The 18564-nt window shown below is 46.8% G+C and overlaps 1 protein-coding gene across 1 annotated transcript in view; it reads left to right on the top strand.

Annotated features, from left to right (window-relative positions):
- ADAMTS17 (ADAM metallopeptidase with thrombospondin type 1 motif 17) overlaps positions 1-18564 on the top strand; it is a 180222-nt gene that overhangs the window by 114214 nt on the left and 47444 nt on the right. Inside the window, exons 9-10 of the mRNA XM_015421670.1 lie at positions 652-809; positions 17445-17604. Coding sequence (XP_015277156.1) covers positions 652-809; positions 17445-17604 — 318 coding nt within the window. The remainder of the gene's footprint in view (positions 1-651; positions 810-17444; positions 17605-18564) is intronic.

Raw genomic sequence — 18564 nt, forward strand, 5'->3', positions numbered from 1 at the left:
ATAAGAGAAGCCAATGTTGGATCAGGCCAACAGGCCATCCAGTCCAACACTCTGTCACACAGTGGCCAAAAATACCAGGTGATATCAGGAGGTCCAGCAGTGAGGCCAGGACACTAGGAGACCTCACACTATTGACCCCCCCCAGCACCAAAAATACAGATCACACAGGTCTTTGAAGCTGCGGGCATAGCCCGCCGCTGCATGATCAGACGCAATCGCGGGTGAGTTGGGGGTTTTTTTGCTGTTTGTTTTCGCTTCACTTAAACGGAGGATCAGTGAATCGCATCTCCACGCTGAAGACTTCCTACGGCAGTATGCGATGATGCGCATACTGAGAAGGGGGAAAAAACAATGGCACGGAGACGGGATGGCCTGATCAGACCATCCCGATGCCATGAGAGCGCGCTGGAGCAATCACACGGGAACGTCCGTCTGTGGCCCGTAGCAACCGATTTGCTACTGGACTTTCCCCAGTGTCTTTTTACTCTGCTTCTTCGGCGGAGCGAAACAGGTTGCCGACGGGTACGGGACGCTTGCCAGATGTTCCCGTGTGATCACGCCCTTAAAATCCACCCGACATTTGTGCCTATCGCGCGGCTAATTCTGCGTGTGATCCTGTTTCCCATGCTGTGTTGATTTTTTTTTTTCCAGCTTTGAAAGATTCCAGTAAGAAGTCCATTAATAGTGACTGGAAAATTGAACTTCCTGGGGAGTTTCAGATCGCAGGAACTACTGTCCGGTATGTGCGAAGAGGTCTGTGGGAGAAAATCTCAGCCAAAGGACCCACTAAAATACCACTCCACTTGATGGTAATTTTGCAATATTTTGATTGTCTTTCTTTGGTGATTTTTTGAAAATCCCAGTGTGATGGCAGGCTTCATTATCTGGTTTCTGGCATGACTAGCTTTTGAGACCCAAAGAGAGTTTGATCACTGAAAATTAAGGTTGTGCTACGAACTCAGGGTTGGCTTTGGACTGGGAACACCTGGTTTCAGATCTCCTGATTGGCCCCGAAACTGTCTGTGCGAAACTGTACTCCCCTAGCCAGACCTGTCTGTCATGATAAAATGCCATGAACTCTCTTTGGGATACGAACAGATAAAAATGTGGATCTGAAACTGAACTATAAACGTTTATTGAACTCACTGCCTTATAAACTATGGTGGAACACAGCCATTTTTGTACTGTCTGCCTTCAAGAGGATCTTTTTTCAAATCGATACATCCAGGTGGTCAGCTGTGTTGGTCTGAAGCAGTAGAACAAATTTAGAGTCCGGTGGCACCTTTAAGACCAACAAAGTTTTATTCAAGGTATGAACTTTCGTGTGCATGCATGCTTTTTTAAATACACTGGAATGGTAGGTAAGGTTCAAACTTGTAGACAGGGTCTGAACAGCAAATTAACATGTAACATGACGAAGATGTGCAAATACAAAACTAAATAACAAGCTAAGGTTATACGGTCAACAGTTGTAAAGTGATAAACATGCCGAAATAGCAGATAAATGTGTAAAGGTGTATTTTCTGATTGTGGGAAGTTTGCTTGCCAAAGAGTCCCTGAAAATCTGTCACCGAAATCCAGAAGACAGCACAGGATTTAGGGCCTTGTTCTAGAACTCTGGACCAAGTGGTGGGTCCAGGTGTAACCCAGCTGAGTCACATGAAAGTACCAGCCATCATTATTTTATCTTCTTTTTAAAGGCTTTTAAGAAAGTAAGAAAGGGGGGCAAAAAGAGAGAGAGAGAGAGAGAGAGAGAGAGATTGAGCAATACCATGGAGAGAAGTTGACATACAAGGAAGAAAAATTAAAAATGGGTCTCGAGTCAGTGATCAATGTGGGCCCCGGATCGGAAGGTTTTGATTTTTTTTTTACTTTAGAAAGCGCTTTCCATTCAATCAGGGCCCTGAGCTCACCACCATCCAGCAAGGGTGTGCCTTAGACACTCTAAACAGCTTCCAGCAGCTACTCGTTGCGGGGCACAGAACAACCTGGCTTTCTTGGGGGGGGGGTGTCACCCACCCTTTCTCCCCTTCTAATTGAGGAATCTCTGATAAATTTCCAAGACTCCCTAGGATCTCCCAGGGTTTAGTCTGAAAACCTCTGATCTAAACTATGGTGGGAACACAGCCTGACAAAATGCATACCCACCTGGGTGAAAGTATCAGGACCTCCATTTGAAACCAATTAAACGCACAAATGCTCCCATACATATATATATCTAATATGTGGCTACACAATTGCTCGAAATTGATTTCGTACGGGTGTTTGGATTTCTCCTGCCTTGTTCCCAGATTGAGATAATAAGGATCTCTCTCTCTTTTTAAAAGGAGTTTGGCCTTTAAAAAAAAAAAAATCCAGGGCATTTCTCCAAATGCATTACTGTAAGTATGTTTCTTGGATAAATGAGTGTTTGTGTAGCTAAGGTCTGTTTCAGGCCTCCACTTGGCAACCAAAGACGATCGCAGCCCCCCTGAGATGCTTCCCAATACGACGGCTTCCTCCGAATTGAGCAGCAAAGTCGTTAGCATCTCGTTTGCTTAAATAAGGGCAGGGTGGGGCTTTCACTTTTTGCGCTGGCGAGCGCTGAGCGTTTTGGATCCTGCAGAAAGCTTTCCAAAACTATAGCTGATTGTCTCGTCTGTCTTAGCTTTGGCCTCCAACTCAGACTCATAAAGCTCCCTCTGTAGCTACAGATGTGTCTTCTATTTTCCCCCATCTTGCAAAAGATATTTGTCTGTTTTCATACCGATCAGGGGAGAAAAAACCTTGGTAAAGAGTGCCTGCTTTCGTAGAATTAAAGGACTAGGAGGGCCTCAAGGGTTATCTGGCCCAATAGCCCCATGGAGCTTGGATCTACCCAAGGTATAAGCAGGGTTCATTTCCTGCAGGAGCACACGGGAACGGAGCTCCGGCAGTAAAGAGCCCAGGGGACGGGCACATGCAACAAGCCCCACCCCCTGCTCCCAGCAGCCCTCAGTCAGAGCCCCACCCCCTGCTCCCAGCAGCCCTCAGTCAGAGCCAGGTAAGTTGCAGAGCTCCCCCCCCCAGGCCCCCTGGTCCAAAACAGTCCAGTGGCACCTTTAAGACCAAGTTTTATTCAGGTACAAGCTCTCCCTCCTCTGCGAGGACAGATCTGCACATTCCCCCTCCCTCCCCAATAGCTAGCAATCCAAAACAGTCCAGTGGAGCCTGAGCGGTGGGTGTTGCCTTCTGACACACTTCCGGTGATGTCAGGGGGTGTGGCATATGCAAATAAGTTATGCTAATGAGCTCCTGCACCTCTTTTTCTACGAAATGACCCCTGGGTGTAAGCGATCCACTGTGAATCTTTGCTGAGCATTGCCCAAAACTCACACTGCCATTTTCACTTAAACCCAACCTTTAAGTAAGAATGACTAAGCTATGTGGGATCTGCACAGTGTAAAGATTAGGCCAGGAGTCCCCAGCATGGTGCCCGCCAAAACCTTTCCTCGTGCTCATCCAGTGGTCTTAGAAAGTGGACATGACCACCTGGGGGTGTTGCCCAGCAAGGCTTCTGATTGGCCACTGGAGATTTGATTGGCTGTGCAGATTTTTAAAGTCGTTGCTTTGGCGGCAGCTGTCGTCACACCACGGGGATCTTCACTGTGTGACTGAAGGTCAGCTGTGGCAGCCATATTGTGTAGACTCGACCTCCTTCAGCAGCCGTTTTGTGGCCGCACTCACCAAACGGTGTCAGGATTCCAAAGATGCCCACAGGCTCAAAAAGATGGGGGACCCCTACCGTATGGAACTGCAGAAGTCAGTGTTGGTTGCCCTTCTGTGTCTCAAACAAGATTCTGGCTGTGGTCACACACGCTAAATAATCTGCTGTCCATCCACTTTCAGTGCACTTTTCAATGCACTTCCCAACTGGATTTTCCTGTGGCCCTTTCTTCACTCTCTTTTTAATCCGTGTTCATCATGGTGTCCTCCAAGCCATTCGGCACTAAAATCGAGTTCAACCTTCTTTTTATTCTGTTTCCCCCCCCCTCCCCCATTCTGCGTTACATTCCCTCCCTTCAGTGGTCAGCCCAGTTTCAGCCTGCCATTACCACGGGTTATTTGGAAATACCAAAAATCAGCAAATACCATGCTACAGACGATTATAAAATATCTCAAATAATTTTAATATATATTTTTTGTTTTATATTTTTACAATGTATTCACCATATATTATTTATCATGTAAGCCTTAATACATAGAAAGAATTATATATCAAAACATCTAAGTATCGTCTCTTAATATATCACAAAAGATATTGCACAACCCCTTTATTAATATCAGTCCTCCTTAATTATGCAAAAGTTTTTAGAGGGAGGACTCCTTTAAGTCTGTTTTGAATAAGTGCTCAGTCTTCCTCCAACAGAGGTCCAGATATCCTCCTGTTTCAGTGTCTTCCTCGGGGAGTTCAAAAGATATTTCCAAGCACAAGGTTGCCAAATACCAAAATATTTATCCAGATTTTTCAGTGAACTCTGCAAAAAGTCTCTCTTAGTGAGCTCAAAGCTTCCTCCAAAGTGAAAAGCACTCGAACCGACTTGGATCCGGAGTGGCAGGCAAATTCGGAATGGACCTGTGTGAACTGGCAAAATCCAGTTGGAAAGTGCATTGAAAGTGGATTATTTAGGGCGTATGTGTGATCGCAGCCTCTGAGAGCTGAGCCGTCATTCCCAGGCAACTCCCTACACCCGGGGTATGAAAGCTGACCCTGCATTGGTGCAGTGACATAACTAAGTTGTACCTGGGTTTGGGTAACTCAGTAACTCCCCGAGTAACACACACCATAAAGCAAAAGAAGGCCTTATTGAAGAAATTCAAAGAAAAGTATAAAAACAACGCATACAGTTCAATGGCAGTAAAAAGTACAAAAAACAAGAAAGCTGATTCTGTCTTTTCTGGAGTCCTAACACAGCGCAGCTGGTTCTTGAAACAAAGGTCCCTGCCACACGGGGGACAAAAAGAACGGGCAAAGCCGCACCAAAATAGGCACGCGGCGGCGGGATCATACAGATCCCGTGAGCCGCCGTGCAATTGCTCCCCGGCACGATCAGATGCCGGGGAGACCGGGGAGGAAGCCATGGGAGGCTCCCGAACTGCACATGTCTGAGCATGCGCAGTTCAGCCAGGACCCGGGGATGCGCCGGCGGAAGAACGCGCCGGCGATCCCACGGCCGGCTTTGATGCGGCCGTTCAGAAAGAACCACCTCAGTAGGTGGTTCTTTTTTGGTGCGGATTATCGCCGGAAGGGCCGGATTGGGGACGGGCACGCAACGCTTCCCAGATGTTGCGGTGGGATCGCGCCCGTTTGCTCCGCCCCCGATCCATCCCTCTCCCGGCCCTAATCCTCTCGTGTGACCGGGGCCAAAGAGTCCCAGAGTATAATATAAGTATAATCTGAGTAGCAAGGAGGGGTAGGGAGGAAAGGGTAAAAGTGAAGGTAATGCTTTTCTCTAACCATACACACTTTCACATACACTAAATAATGCACTTTCTTTTTTTTCATTTTGACAGTCTCAAAGCTTTTTATTTTCACTATAAGACAAAACAAACACAAGCAAACACACAAAAAAAGAAAACATATAAACACACACACAAAACATAAATTTGGGGGTTACAAGTATCTTCTTATTGTATCTATTACATTACATTGCGTATCTATGAAATAATCAGTTTTTATCACTATATATTTTTCTATAGCTGTTCTGCATTATATTTAAAATTTAAAATATCTCCAGATAAAATTATAAGTCTAAATTGTTCATTTATAGTATTCTTCAAACCATTTATACAACGCACTTTAAATCCACTTTGCAGCTGGATTTTACTGTGTGAAATGGCAAAATCCACTTGCAAATGGTCGCTGAAGTGAATTGAAATTGCATTATTTAGCATGTGTGAAGGCACCTTCATAGAAAACTGTGCGCCATAACCTCCTGCCCTCCTCAGCCAATCACTGGGCAGTATCCATGGAACTTTCCAGAATGAGAGTGAGTTCCCCCTCCTGTACCAGATTCACAGCTGAACTGTGTGACCCAATCAGCAGGCCTAAGTGGATGGCCGTGACAAATACCCACCAGCATGGGGGTGACTAAACCCTGCAGAGAGAGAACAGTAAAGTTAGTTGGAACTGACTGGAAAATTCCTTTAAGATGTCTTCTCTCTCGGCAAGGGGTCCCCAACCAATTTGAGTCTGTTGGCAACTTCAGACACAGGGTGGTGTTCACAGCCATAAAATGGCTGCCACAGAGTGGTGGGCACAACCACAAAGTATCGGGGAGTACAGTTATGCATAACTCTAATAAGAACTCCTCAGTATTTTGGGCAGAAGCTCTAATATGACCAATGTTCCCTCTAAGCTGTGGAGTCTTGTGAGCAAAAATTCTACTCTGTGAGCTACTGGCATTAAAGTTGTGAGCAAGAGATTTGGCTACTGCATAAGTTAGTTTGCTCTGGAGCCATCCTTCCTGAGCTAAGATAAAAATGTGTGAGCCGGAGGCTAAAAAACTGTGAGCTAGCTTAGAGGGAACACTGAATATGACGCCTTTCAATCTGAACAGTCAATGAGATTTCCAGTGTCCAATCAGAAGCCCTGCTGGGAAAAAGCCTCTCCTGGCCTCACCCACTTTCTAAAAACCCTCGGTGAGCACCAGGAGAGGTATTGACGGGCACCATGGTGTGCACAGGCACCAACTTGGGGATGTTACCAGTTCAAGGCCCTGCACCAGCACCTGCAGAGCACACCCTTTTTAACAGGCCCCAGTGTTCTGCGGACTCCTTCATGACTACATGAGTTGGGGTTTGGCAGGCCAAAAGCCACAGTCATGGTTTGGCCGCTTGTGTGTTGGCAAAAAGTACGTCTTTGGTTCAGGTTTTGATTTACACGTCGGCGGGGGTCATTTCGTAGAAAAAGAGGTGCAGGAGCTCATTAGCATAACTCATTAGCATAACTTCTTTGCAGATACCACACCCCCTGACATCACCGGAAGTGTGTCAGAAGGCAACACCCACCGCTCAGGCTCCACTGGACTGTTTTGGATTGCTAGCGATTGGGGGGGGGGGCGTGCAGATCTGTCCTCGCAGAGGAGGGAGAGCTTGTACCTGAATAAAACTTGGTCTTAAAGGTGCCACTGGACTGTTTTGGATTGCTAGCTATGGGGTGGAGCGGGAACGTGCAGATCTGTCCTCGCAGAGGAGGGAGAGCTTGTACCTGAATAAAACTTGGTCTTAAAGGTGCCAGTGGACTGTTTTGGACCGAGGAGCTGCGGGGTGGGCTCTGCAATTTACTTGGCTGCTTCTTGCTCTGACTGAAGGCTGCTGGGAGCAGGGGGCAGTGCCCACCCCCTGGGCTCTTTACTGCCGGAGCTCTGCTTCTGTGCGCTCCTGCAGGAAATGACCCCTGCACGTCGGGGGAGTTCAAGGCCTTTCCTTCAGCAAAGCTGCTAACCCTGCAAGGGATGCCCAGGATTCCTTGCAAATTATTCAGTCTGTTTAGTCAGTTATTCATTCCCACAGATCCACATGATTGCTTTACAAAGTACAAGAAGTCCCCAAAGAGCTTGGCATCTAAAATTTAAAACAAAGAAAAGTCCATAAAGGAAGGGTGAGACAAACGGGATGAATGGGCATTCATGTCAAGTGTGTGTGCTTAGTTTCAGCAGGGAAATGCCAAAGATTCTGTGGGGAACATATTAGCCAAATTGCCTTATTTATTAATAAATGTGGGGAATTATGAGTATTAAATGGTAGAAAGGCATTAATTATAGGATCATAACCTGTGTTTACAGGAGTTGGAATTCCCAGGACCCAGGAATAGACGCTGAGGCTAGATTACTAAAGCAGTGATTTCTTTACTGAAGGATTTTCAAACATACAATCATAAAATCAAGCATACACACACTCAGTACAGAACTAAGAATTCAGAGAGGAAAAATACAGAGAGGTTTGCATTAGCAGGAAGTATTGTTGGTGGGGTGGTACTGTACCTGTTCAGCGAGATGAGTTGATTCAGCAGCGGGATAAAATAAGGGAAAGGGGTGTGAGTTGACCAGCAACACACATGGAGAGGTCCCAAACTGCTCAAGGAATGGAACCAGCAAGATAGGGTGGGGTTGGTAAAGGTAAAGGTAAAGGTGTCCCTTGCTCGAAAGCCAGTCGAATCCTACTCTAGGGATGCGGTGCTCATCTCCGTTTCCAAGCCAAAGAACCAGTGCTGTCCAAAGAGTTCTCTGTGGTCATGTGGCTGGCAAGAGGGTTATGAGAGGTAAAAGCAAGAGAGAGAGAGCAATGGCACAAAGCTCTTCTTTTATACCCGAAGATGTGACCTGAGGCAGGGCTGCTTTTGTCACCTGGTCCCCGGGATATATTAAGAAAACGTAAATCTATGAATGGGGCAGAAAAGGGATTAATGGCTCGGCAATTGCAGGTAATGGCTTGGCTAGGAGTGACACCTCTTAGGAGAAGGGGGTGGACAAAGAAAAGAAGGAAGCGAACCAGTCAGGTTGCAGGACTAGAACTCTGGATTAACGACCAGATGTTTTGACAGCTGTGTTATCTTGATGGGCGGCAGGAAGACTTGATGGCTTGCTATTGTCATCACCAGGCACATCCTTTTGTTGTAGGCTGGAGAGGAATGTGTGTTTCTTCTGGTGACGTTACTGTGCGAGGGTGGTGCCTGCGTGATGGAGAAGGGGATTTTTCATGGCGTCTGTGCAGGAACATCTTGTCCTTTTCGCAGAGCAGGGCTTCCCTCTGATCTGCTGCTGTTTCTGCGTGTATGGAGGTCAGGGCTGCTGATCTGCATTCTGGAGCTGGCATGGCTGCGGAGATGCAGGAGCAGGAGACTTCTTGTAGTCCAGGAGTCGACGTCTGGCTTGGCATGCTGCTTAGGCACAAGGCTCCCCTGGGCCAAAGCACATTCTTTCAGTCCAGTATAAGGGCACTGCTTATGAGCTACAGTCCTGTCCAGGGGTCATTTCATAGAAAAAGGGGTGCAGGAGCTCATTAGCATAATTCATTAGCATAACTTACGTGCATATGCAACACCCCCTGATATCACCGGATATGTGTCAGAAGGCAACACCCACTGCTCAGGCTCCACTGGACTGTTTTGGATTGCTAGCTATTGGGGGGGGACCCCACAGATCTGCCCTCACAGAGGAGGGAGAGCTTGTACCAGAATAAACCTTGGCCTTAAAGGTGCCACTGGACTGTTTTGGATTGTTAGCTGGGGAGTGGGGGAACGCGCAGATCTGTGCAGGAAGGAAGGAAGAAAGGAGGGGGGAAAGAGAAGGAAAGAAGGAGGGTAAGAGGGAAAGAAAGAGAAGGAGAAGAGGGTGAGGAAATAAGGAAGAAGAAGAAGAAGAGAAGAGATTGGATTTATACCCCGCCCTTCACTTGGAGTCTCAGAGCGGCTTACAAACTCCTTTCCCTTCCCCTCCCCACAACAGACACCCTGTGAAGTGGGTGGGGCTGAGAGAACTCTGACACAAACTGCTCTTTTTCAAGGACGGCTGTGCCAGAGCTTGTGACTGACCCAAGGTCACATCAGCAGGTGCAAGCGGAGGAGTGGGGACTCAAACCCAGTTCTCCCAGATTAGAGTCCACACACTTAACCACTACACCAAACTGGAGGGAAAGGGAGAGAAGGAAAGAAGGCGAGAAAGAAAAAAGGAAAGAAAGAGACCTTGTTTCTGGTGGCCCGGGGCTACTAGGAGCAGGGGGTGGGGCTTGTTGCATGTGCCCGCCCCCTGGGCTCTTTACTGCCGGAACTCTGCTCCTGTGCGCTCCTGCAGGAAATGACCCCTGGTCCGGTCCATTGCCCTGACGCCCTCTTTTCACAGTTCAGCAAAGCAGTCATATTTAAGAGTCTTTAGTAATGCCACCTGAAGTGACTGCATGGCAACAAAGATATGTTTTCAGGAGAAATCTGAAGGAAGCAGCATGAATAGCCCAGCTTAGCCTGATCTTGTCAGGGCTTGGAAGCTAAGCAGGGTTGACCCTTGCTAGTACTTGAATGGGAGACCACTACGGTCAGAGTGCTCCGCTGCAAATGATTCATGAGAAGGAAAAAGTCCACTGTACACTCTGTACATTTATACAACATCTGGCCAATCAGCACACAGCTGATGCAATCCTCCTGCAATACCCTTAGTGCTAGGCTGGACTGCCTCAAACCAGTTATGGCCAGCCTCCTTGCAGTCACATGCTACCTCTAGCTGTCACTTTACTTTGACACTAGATCAAATCCATTTTGGCCAGCCTTACCATTATAAGTGTATCACGACAGCGACTGCCTTGCAAGCAGAGTGGGTGCAGCACGTGCCTGCCTTGCAAGTGGTGAACTCGCTGCTTGCAGGTTGAGTGTGAGTGGCTCCCACTTTAAAAGAGCGGGCGCCCTATGCGACTGCTTTGCAAGCAGGCACCTTTTAAAGCAAGCCACTGACATCTGTTGGGGGTGGGGCTTCCACCCTGCCAGCCAGTTGGCTGGCATCTGGGGGCAGCCCCCAAAATTGAGGGATCCCTCTCCCCCACATGGGCACCGGCATCCCTAGAGACCACCAAAGAAGACTGGGGTTGCTATGAGGAAGAAGGCAATGACGAAAACCACCTTTGCTTGTCTCTCGCCTTGGAAACCCCGTGGTCTTTGGGCTGCCATGAACTGATTGTTGCTCAATGCACCTTCTCCTTCTTGAAGAGGAAACCACTTGAAAAGTACACAGACGGAGAGTGATTTCAGCAAAGCGTACTTTATTCGATCAGGAACAAGATAAGATGACTTTGGCTGGCTCGCAGGCCGGCTTATATTCCCCGAGAAACCGCCACCCGAAACACCCCCCCACTTCCCAATAGGTTATTTACAGTGGCCGAGAGTCCCCGAGAGCGGGCTAGGATCCGCATAGTCCATTGTCTCTTGGAGCGAACCTCGACGTTTGTCTCTGGACTTGTCTGGACTTGTCAGGACTTGATACACTACACCACTGAATGGGCATCATGGCCCTGTTCTCAGGGGCAGTTCCCTTGAAGGATGAACATTGGGCGTGACTGTTCCAGTGTCTTCATATCACTCCCCAGTAACCCGTGGGAGGTGGTGGTCCATCTCTGTTCCTTCCCATGCCCGACAAGGTTCTTGAACATCATAGCAGGATGCTGGAGGAGAAGCCCTGAGCCTGCTTTGGCAGGGAGGGCGGGGTATAAATTAGAGAAATAAATAAATAAGTAAATGTACAATCCACCAGGGTTACCCTGTATCGCTTTCCGTAATGTCCCCCCCCCCACCAGGAGGCAAGACGTGGGACGCTTAGCATAGGTGAGATTTGAAAAATTCACAAAAGCTGGGTTGAAAGTTTAAAGGCGTTTGTTTTTTTCAGTGCAGAAGGTGTTTGTTGCAGAGGGCAAAGTTCCCACTGAAAGGCAAGCTGCTTGCTCATCAAAAATTGTGTTTGAGGAGGGGGACACTGCCATTCCCCTCCCTGCTCTTGATATGCACTGTGTATATGCACTTAACATACTGTGTCTGTGCCTGGTTTGCCAGTTGTACGGCTGTGGATAGGAAAGCACTCCAGAGAGTTATCATCACAGCCCAGAAGATTATTGGCTGTCCTCTCCCATTCATGGAGGAATTGTATAGTTCTCGATGCTTGAAAAAAGGAAAGAACATTTTTCAGGACTTGTCACACCCTGAACACTCCCTGTTTGAACTGCTGCCTTCGGGTAGAAGATATAGGACAATTAAAACAAGGACAAACAGATTAAAAAACAGTTTTTATTCGAGAGCTATTATTGCTTTAAATGCTGTATGAATTGGAATTTGGGTGACATTGGTGGTTTAAGTTGCAATGTGAACCTTAAGGGAGTTATGGGATGGTTGTGAATGGTTGTGTGAGTGTATATGAGTATGGTTGTAGATCGCCGAATGATTGCATCTTAATTTCGTTGTACTATGTACAATGACAATAAAGTATATTATTATTATTATTATTATTATTATTATTATTATTATAAGAGGGGGAGGGATTCCACTGTACACTGCACTAAAATAAAAAGTGCTTGCCCTTTTATTTATTTATTTGCTTAATTTAAAACCTGCCTTTCTTCCCATTGGGGACCCAAAGTGACTTATGGCATTCTCTCCTCCGTTTTGTCCTCACCACAGCCCTGTGAGGTAGGCTAGGCTGAGAGCAGAGCCCTCTGTTCTCTGGGCTCATCCAGCAAAATAGTTCTTATGCGCTTAACTGCAGGACGCTCTGATTTGGTTGAGCAAGGCACGCGAGAGACTCAGCGTGGTGTCAGGGGTAGAGCATTGCGCTAGGGCCGGGAGACCTGTGTTCAGATGCCCACCCGAGGCTGAAGCTCGCTTTGCCTACGTCTTGACATAGCCTACCTCATAGAGCAATTGCAGTGATGAACCCGGGTGAACCATGCGTGTCTCGCTGATCTCCTTGAATGGTGGGATAAAGATGTAAAGAAGAGAAATGTCACGCCTCCTGCTGGCAAATTTTCCTTGCAGTTACCTTGCACCGTGGTTCAGACGCTGAACTGCAGGCTGTGGAAGGTCAGTAGTTCAGCAGTTCGAGACCCGAGTGCCGCAAGACGGAGTGAGCTCCCGTCTCTAGTTCCAGCTCCTGCCAACCTAGCAGTTCGAAAGCAAGAAATTGCAAGTAGATAAATAGGGACCACTTCGGTGGGAAGGTAACAGCGTTCCGTGCACCTTGGTGTTTAGTCATGCCGGCCACATGACCACGGAAATGTCTTCGGACAGCGCTGGCTCTTCGGCTTTGAAACGGAGATGAGCAGCGCAACCCTAAAGTCGGATTCGACTGGCTTTCAAGCAAGGGAACCTTTACCTTTACCTTACCTTGCACCGCAAAACAGCTCAGGCGGGTCCAAAATAAACAAGCGGTCTGGGACGAATTCTAATTCCATGGACAGTCTTGGGGAGGGAGAAGTAGCAGCCTTTTCTCTTCCCTCTTCAGTCTTGTCTGGTGTGTATATTGGCAATGAGGAGGGGAGGGGTTGTGCCTATTTCATCGTGTTCTGTGAGGCTGAAGCACAGAGCGATGCCTCAAGCTATCCGAGGGTCAGATCATCTCTCGCTGGCTCCGTTCCCTACCGCACGCCAGACAGCACATTACAGTGTTTGTCGATGGTTCGATTTGTTCAGTGGGCCTCTTAGCACCTCCAGCTAATTCAGTAAGCTCACGTACCATTTCTGTGCAATGAGACACAGTATCACCTGCTACTTCCACACCCCACCGCCCTGTCTCTATCCCAGCCTCTGCCTGATACACCTTCCAGCACACCTGAATTCCCCCAGACAGATTTAGACACGTACAATAAATAGCATCTTAATAAAACTAATTCAAGTACGTTAATAAGTCACTGGAAGAGGAAGGGTGGTTGATTTCACATTTCCGGCAGCCTTAATTATTTTGGGTTGAGTAGCCAGAAGCAAACGGGTGGGTGGGTAAATGATTAAAACCCGAAGTTTTGTACTGAACGTACGTTCTTTAATATTTTTTTTTAGACGTTTATATGCTATGTTTTTCAATGAAGGTAATAATAGTTGTGTGCCATCCTTTGAGTCGCAGCTGACTCATGGCGACCCAAGGACCATTGGGTTTTCAAAGCAAGAGATGAGCAGAAGTGGTTTGCCATTGCCTGCCTCTGCAAAGCAACCGCAGTCTTCCTTGGTGGGCTCCCATCCAAGTACTAACCGTGGCTGACCCCGCTTAACTTCCAAGCACTGACGATATTGGGCTATTCAAGGCTATTCAGGTTGCTTTCTCGATTATAGGAATATGAAAACATTTGTTGTTGTTCAGTCGCACAGTTGAGTCCAACTCTTCGCGACCCCAGGGACCAGATCACGCCAGGCCTTCTGGTCTTCCGCCGTCCTCTGAAGTTTGCTCAACTTCATGTTTGTTGCATCTATGACACTGTCTAACCATCTCATCCTTTGCCATCCCCGTCTTCTTTAACCTTCAATCTTTCCCAGCATCAGGGTCTTCTCCAGTGAGTTCTCCCTTCTCATTGGGTGGCCAAAGTATTTGAGCTTCAGTTTCATTATCTGGCCTTCCAGGGAACAGTCAGGGTTTGTTTTTGGCCCAGCCGCTTCACTCTTTCTGGGGTTACTTGTACTTGCCCTCTGCTCTTCCCCAGTAGCATATTGGACACCTTCCAACCTGAGGGGCTCATCTTCCGGCGTCATATCTTTTAGCCTTTTGATACTGTCCATGGGGTTTTCCTGGCAAAGATACTGGAGTGGGTTGTCATTTCCTTCTCCAGGGGATCACGCTTGGTCTGAGTTCTCTGCTGTGGCCTGTCCGTCCTGGGTGGCCCTCCACGGCATAGCCCACAGCCTCATCGAACCACACAAGCCCTCTCGCCACGATAAGGCAGTGATCCATGAGGGGGATATGAAAACATACAATACGAATAATACAAAGTCCATAAAAACTCAGAGCAATCCTAAAAAGCTCAATGGAACCAGCTAACTTAAAATGGTGATTGACCGTCTGAGCTTCTTTGAAGAAAAACAAGATAAACAAAATGCATTTCAAAGCCTGGGGACCAGAAAGAAACTCTTTTTTAAAAAATGTTTTTGCCTGCCAGTGGAATTTGTTTGTTTGCTTCATTTATCCCCTGCCTTTCTCCCTGGTGGGAACCAAAAGTGGATTACATAATTTGCCTCCCTTCCATTTTATCCTCACAACAACAACCCTGTGAGGAACGTTAGGCTGCGAGTGTATGACTCTGCAGTCCTGCAGCACCGTGACAGAAAAAGTCACATTTTTACTTGTGGGTGCAGAGCCAGAGGCTTCATATAAGGTTGCCCTTTTTGTCTTAGCAGCCAAGAAAATTCGAGGCAAGCCAGTGTCAGTATAGGCCAGTTAATTTAATTAGTATTCAACAGGTAGTTATGGGAGTTTTTCCTTTTCTTATGAAATAAGGTGGGTTTTTTGTACAATAATTTTTATTAATTATGAACAAACATCCTGTATTTACAACAAGGATCGGTGTACAGACATATTAGTGATCTTTGAAGAAAAACATAGAAAGAATTAACAATGTGAGTGAAGTAGAATGCCATATACATATATAACCGTGCACAGAAGTTACAAAACATAATTAACCAAGTGACCTATGTATCGTTACCCTAGTATTCAAAATTTAGATTTGTCGTCGTTACTGAGTTTCCATAAACGAGATGATTTACAGTATTTACCACAAGTGTAATACATCAATTTCTTTGGGAGTGTCCTCAAATTGATTTAGGTATTCTAATATAGGGAATGAAATAAGTTTTAAAAATGTAATTTTATAGTGCCTTAATCTAGTTTTACTGCACTGTATTATATTGTATTTTATGTCCTATTGCTTGTAACAGCCATTGGCCCTGTGCAAGAACACTGAACTGAACTGAGTGCATAATTGACCCAAGGTCACCCGGCAAGCTTCCATGGCAGAATGCGGATTTGAACCCGGGTCTCCCAGATCCTACTCTGGGCACTCTTAACCCCTATGCCACACTCACTTGTTAGCAACAAAGAGCCAGGCAAGGCTCAGGAGGAAGCGTACGACACAAATAGGGTCCCACCCTTGAAAAAGCCCTGTCAGTGATAGAGAGGCTGCTGAGCTAAGTATCACTTCCTCAATGAAGGAGACAGGAAGGAGCGTACAGTAAAAGGTGCTCTCTTAAAAGCCTTGTAAGTCTCTGCTGTTCTGTGAACCTCACTGTGTGATGCAGTGACCTGACATGTTTAAGGGGGGTGGGGGTGAGCTACATAATCGTCACTGAGCTCCGTGGAGGGAGGGCTGGATAAGGAATGTTAACAGGTAGGCAATCAAAACAAATTAGTAGCAAAAAGACTCCATAGACAAGAATAACTAGGGGTGTGCAAAAAAAAAACCCCAGTATTTTTCAGGTGAACTTGGAAAATATTGGTATTTCCCAATATTCTCAAATCCCAATACCAGTATGGTATTCAGATTTGGTAAACTTTTGAGATTCCTGAATTTTTTCAGCTCCATTATACCCTATGGGGACTATCATCCGGGGGTATTTGGGGCTCGGGGGTGGGGCTGTTTTTTGAGCTAGAGGCACCAAATTTGCAGCATAGCTGCTGGTGTCTCACCTCAAAAAAAAATTCTCCACGTTTCAAAAAGATTGGATTGGGGGTCCAAGTCCATGGGCACCCAAAGAAGGTGCCCCCATTCTCCATTGAAACCAGCAGAGGGGAAAAGGTGTTTAAAGGGATCACAGTCCCTTTAAATGCTTTTTCCGAGATACATGAGAGGCATTTAAAGGGACCATGATCCCTTTAAACACCTTCTGCAAGCCCTTTAGCTTTCGTTACCCAGCAGTCCTGAAAAATCCCCAAAATCTTGGGGACCAGCCATTTTGGATAGCCAAAAAATGGCCAAATCTCTACCCAGCTGAAAGACTCTCCAGAAAATGCCAATAAGGCATTTTTCAGCTCGGATTTAGCCGAACGCACACCTAGCACACCAGCAGCTGACATTGTTTTTGTCTCCTCCCTTTTAACCTCACATCAACCCTATCAGGTAGGTTAGGGATTTGTGACTGGCCCCAGGCTGTCCATTAAGCTTCCATGGCATAGAGGGATTGGAAACCTGGCCTCACAGGTCCTACCCTGATTCTCTAACCACTGCACAACGCTGCCTCTCAAATGTTGGGAAAGAGCCCTCCCAGTCAGACTACGAGATTGGAATACCTCAGAAACAGATTTCCGTTGGTTTACCAGAAATACTACTTTTGGGACTTAAAATGGAAGAAGTCAATATGACAAAAAGGACATTGATGTGGTATATGATCACGACTGCCAGAATGACATATGCTCAATGTTGGAAACAAGATAAGGTCCCTGAAATTGGGGGTTGGATTAAAAATTTACTTTTTATGGCTGAAATGGATACAATGACAAGGAAACTTAATAATTTGGAAGCAGAAGAATTTTTTGCAGACTGGAAAGACTTTCAAGACTATTTGGAGAAATACTGGGATGTAAAGGACAATTTAATTTGCTTTGAGAATTATTGAATATTAAAGGAAAGTAGAAAATAGATGAATGTATAAGAATAACAGTTGAAGGACAAGTTACCTGTTGATGTGAATAAGGAGAAAGGGAGGTAGGAAAAAATTTAAGAACGGGGCTGTAGGTTGGAGCACTGTGGGAACCCGAGAAGGGGGGGGGAGGGAGGAGGGAAGGATATATAATTGTATAAGTTTTGATATATGTTTAAACTTTTTTCATTATATCCCAATAATTTTTTTTTTTTGAGGGGGGGAAACTTGACCTACCTCTTTGGGTTGGTTGTCTTGCCCACTGTGTTTCCCCGTGACTTTGACATTTTCTCCCTCACCGCCCAGCAGTAATGGGCCTGTCTCTTCTTCTCTCTCCGAGGTGCTGCTGTTCCATGACCAGAACTATGGGATCCACTATGAATATACCATCCCTGTGAACTACTCTGCTGAAAACAGGAGTGAGCCAGAAACCTTGCAGGACTCCTTATACATTTGGACGCACAGTGGGTGGGAAGGCTGCAGTGTCCAGTGTGGAGGAGGTGAGCTCCGGGGCACTAAGAAACTTTGAAGAGATCTGTGAAATCAGGTGGCGAGGTTTAAGAGAAGATGATGGTAGTGGTAGGTTCCCCCAAGGGCACTACGGTCGGGGAGCCAGAACCTATTGGAAGTTCCAGGGCCCCGTTCTATTAGACTCAACATGACCAGGAATAGGGCGTTTTCGGTAGCAGCTCCTATCTGGTGGAATGAGCTCCCAGAGGAGATCAGGGCTCTGCAGGACCTGGCACAGTTCTGCAGGGCCTGCAAGACGGAGCTCTTCCGCCAGGCTTTTGAATAGGAGCCGCCACCACTAGTGCACTATGACCGCACTAGTACCATCGATCCCCCATATTCGGATATCAGGATGGGGCGCGCATATCCAGTCGCTGCATTGTTGGGCAAGAATGGGACGGTCAAGGATAGCCATCTTGTTTTTAGGAATTTTAGGAGATTGGAAATTTTGCTGAGAGGAGCATCAAAATCTGTTTTAATAGGGATGTAACTTAATATTTTGTATTATTTTACTGTTTTATCTGGCATTATGCCCTGTAAGCCGCCCTGAGCCTCCGGGGAGGGCGGGATAGAAATGCGAAAAATAAATAAATAAATAAATAGGTGTAAGAAAGCTGGTGTGGCATACTGAGTTCTAGACTAGGGCCTTGGGTCATCAAGTTCGAATCCCTGCTGTGCCGTGGACGCCCGTTGGATGATCCTAGGCCCATCATCATCATCCACCTCACCTATCTTGCAAGGTGATAGTTGAGAAGATAAAGAGGAAGGGGCAGGCTTCCCAAGTACTTAGCGTGATTCGGCGGGGGACTAGGGCTGCCAAGCCGCGGCGGGGGATCTACGCGTCTTCACAGGATCCCTGCTGCTGGGGACAGCGATACGCGTTGCACCGCCGTCGCCAGGATGTGACGCTACGCGTCGCCCTGGCAATGGGACTCCAAACAGCCCCGCTG

The sequence above is a fragment of the Gekko japonicus genome, unplaced genomic scaffold (genome assembly GCF_001447785.1).
Source record: "Gekko japonicus isolate JY-2015 unplaced genomic scaffold, Gekko_japonicus_V1.1 scaffold2455, whole genome shotgun sequence".
NCBI classification, from domain to species: domain Eukaryota; kingdom Metazoa; phylum Chordata; class Lepidosauria; order Squamata; family Gekkonidae; genus Gekko; species Gekko japonicus.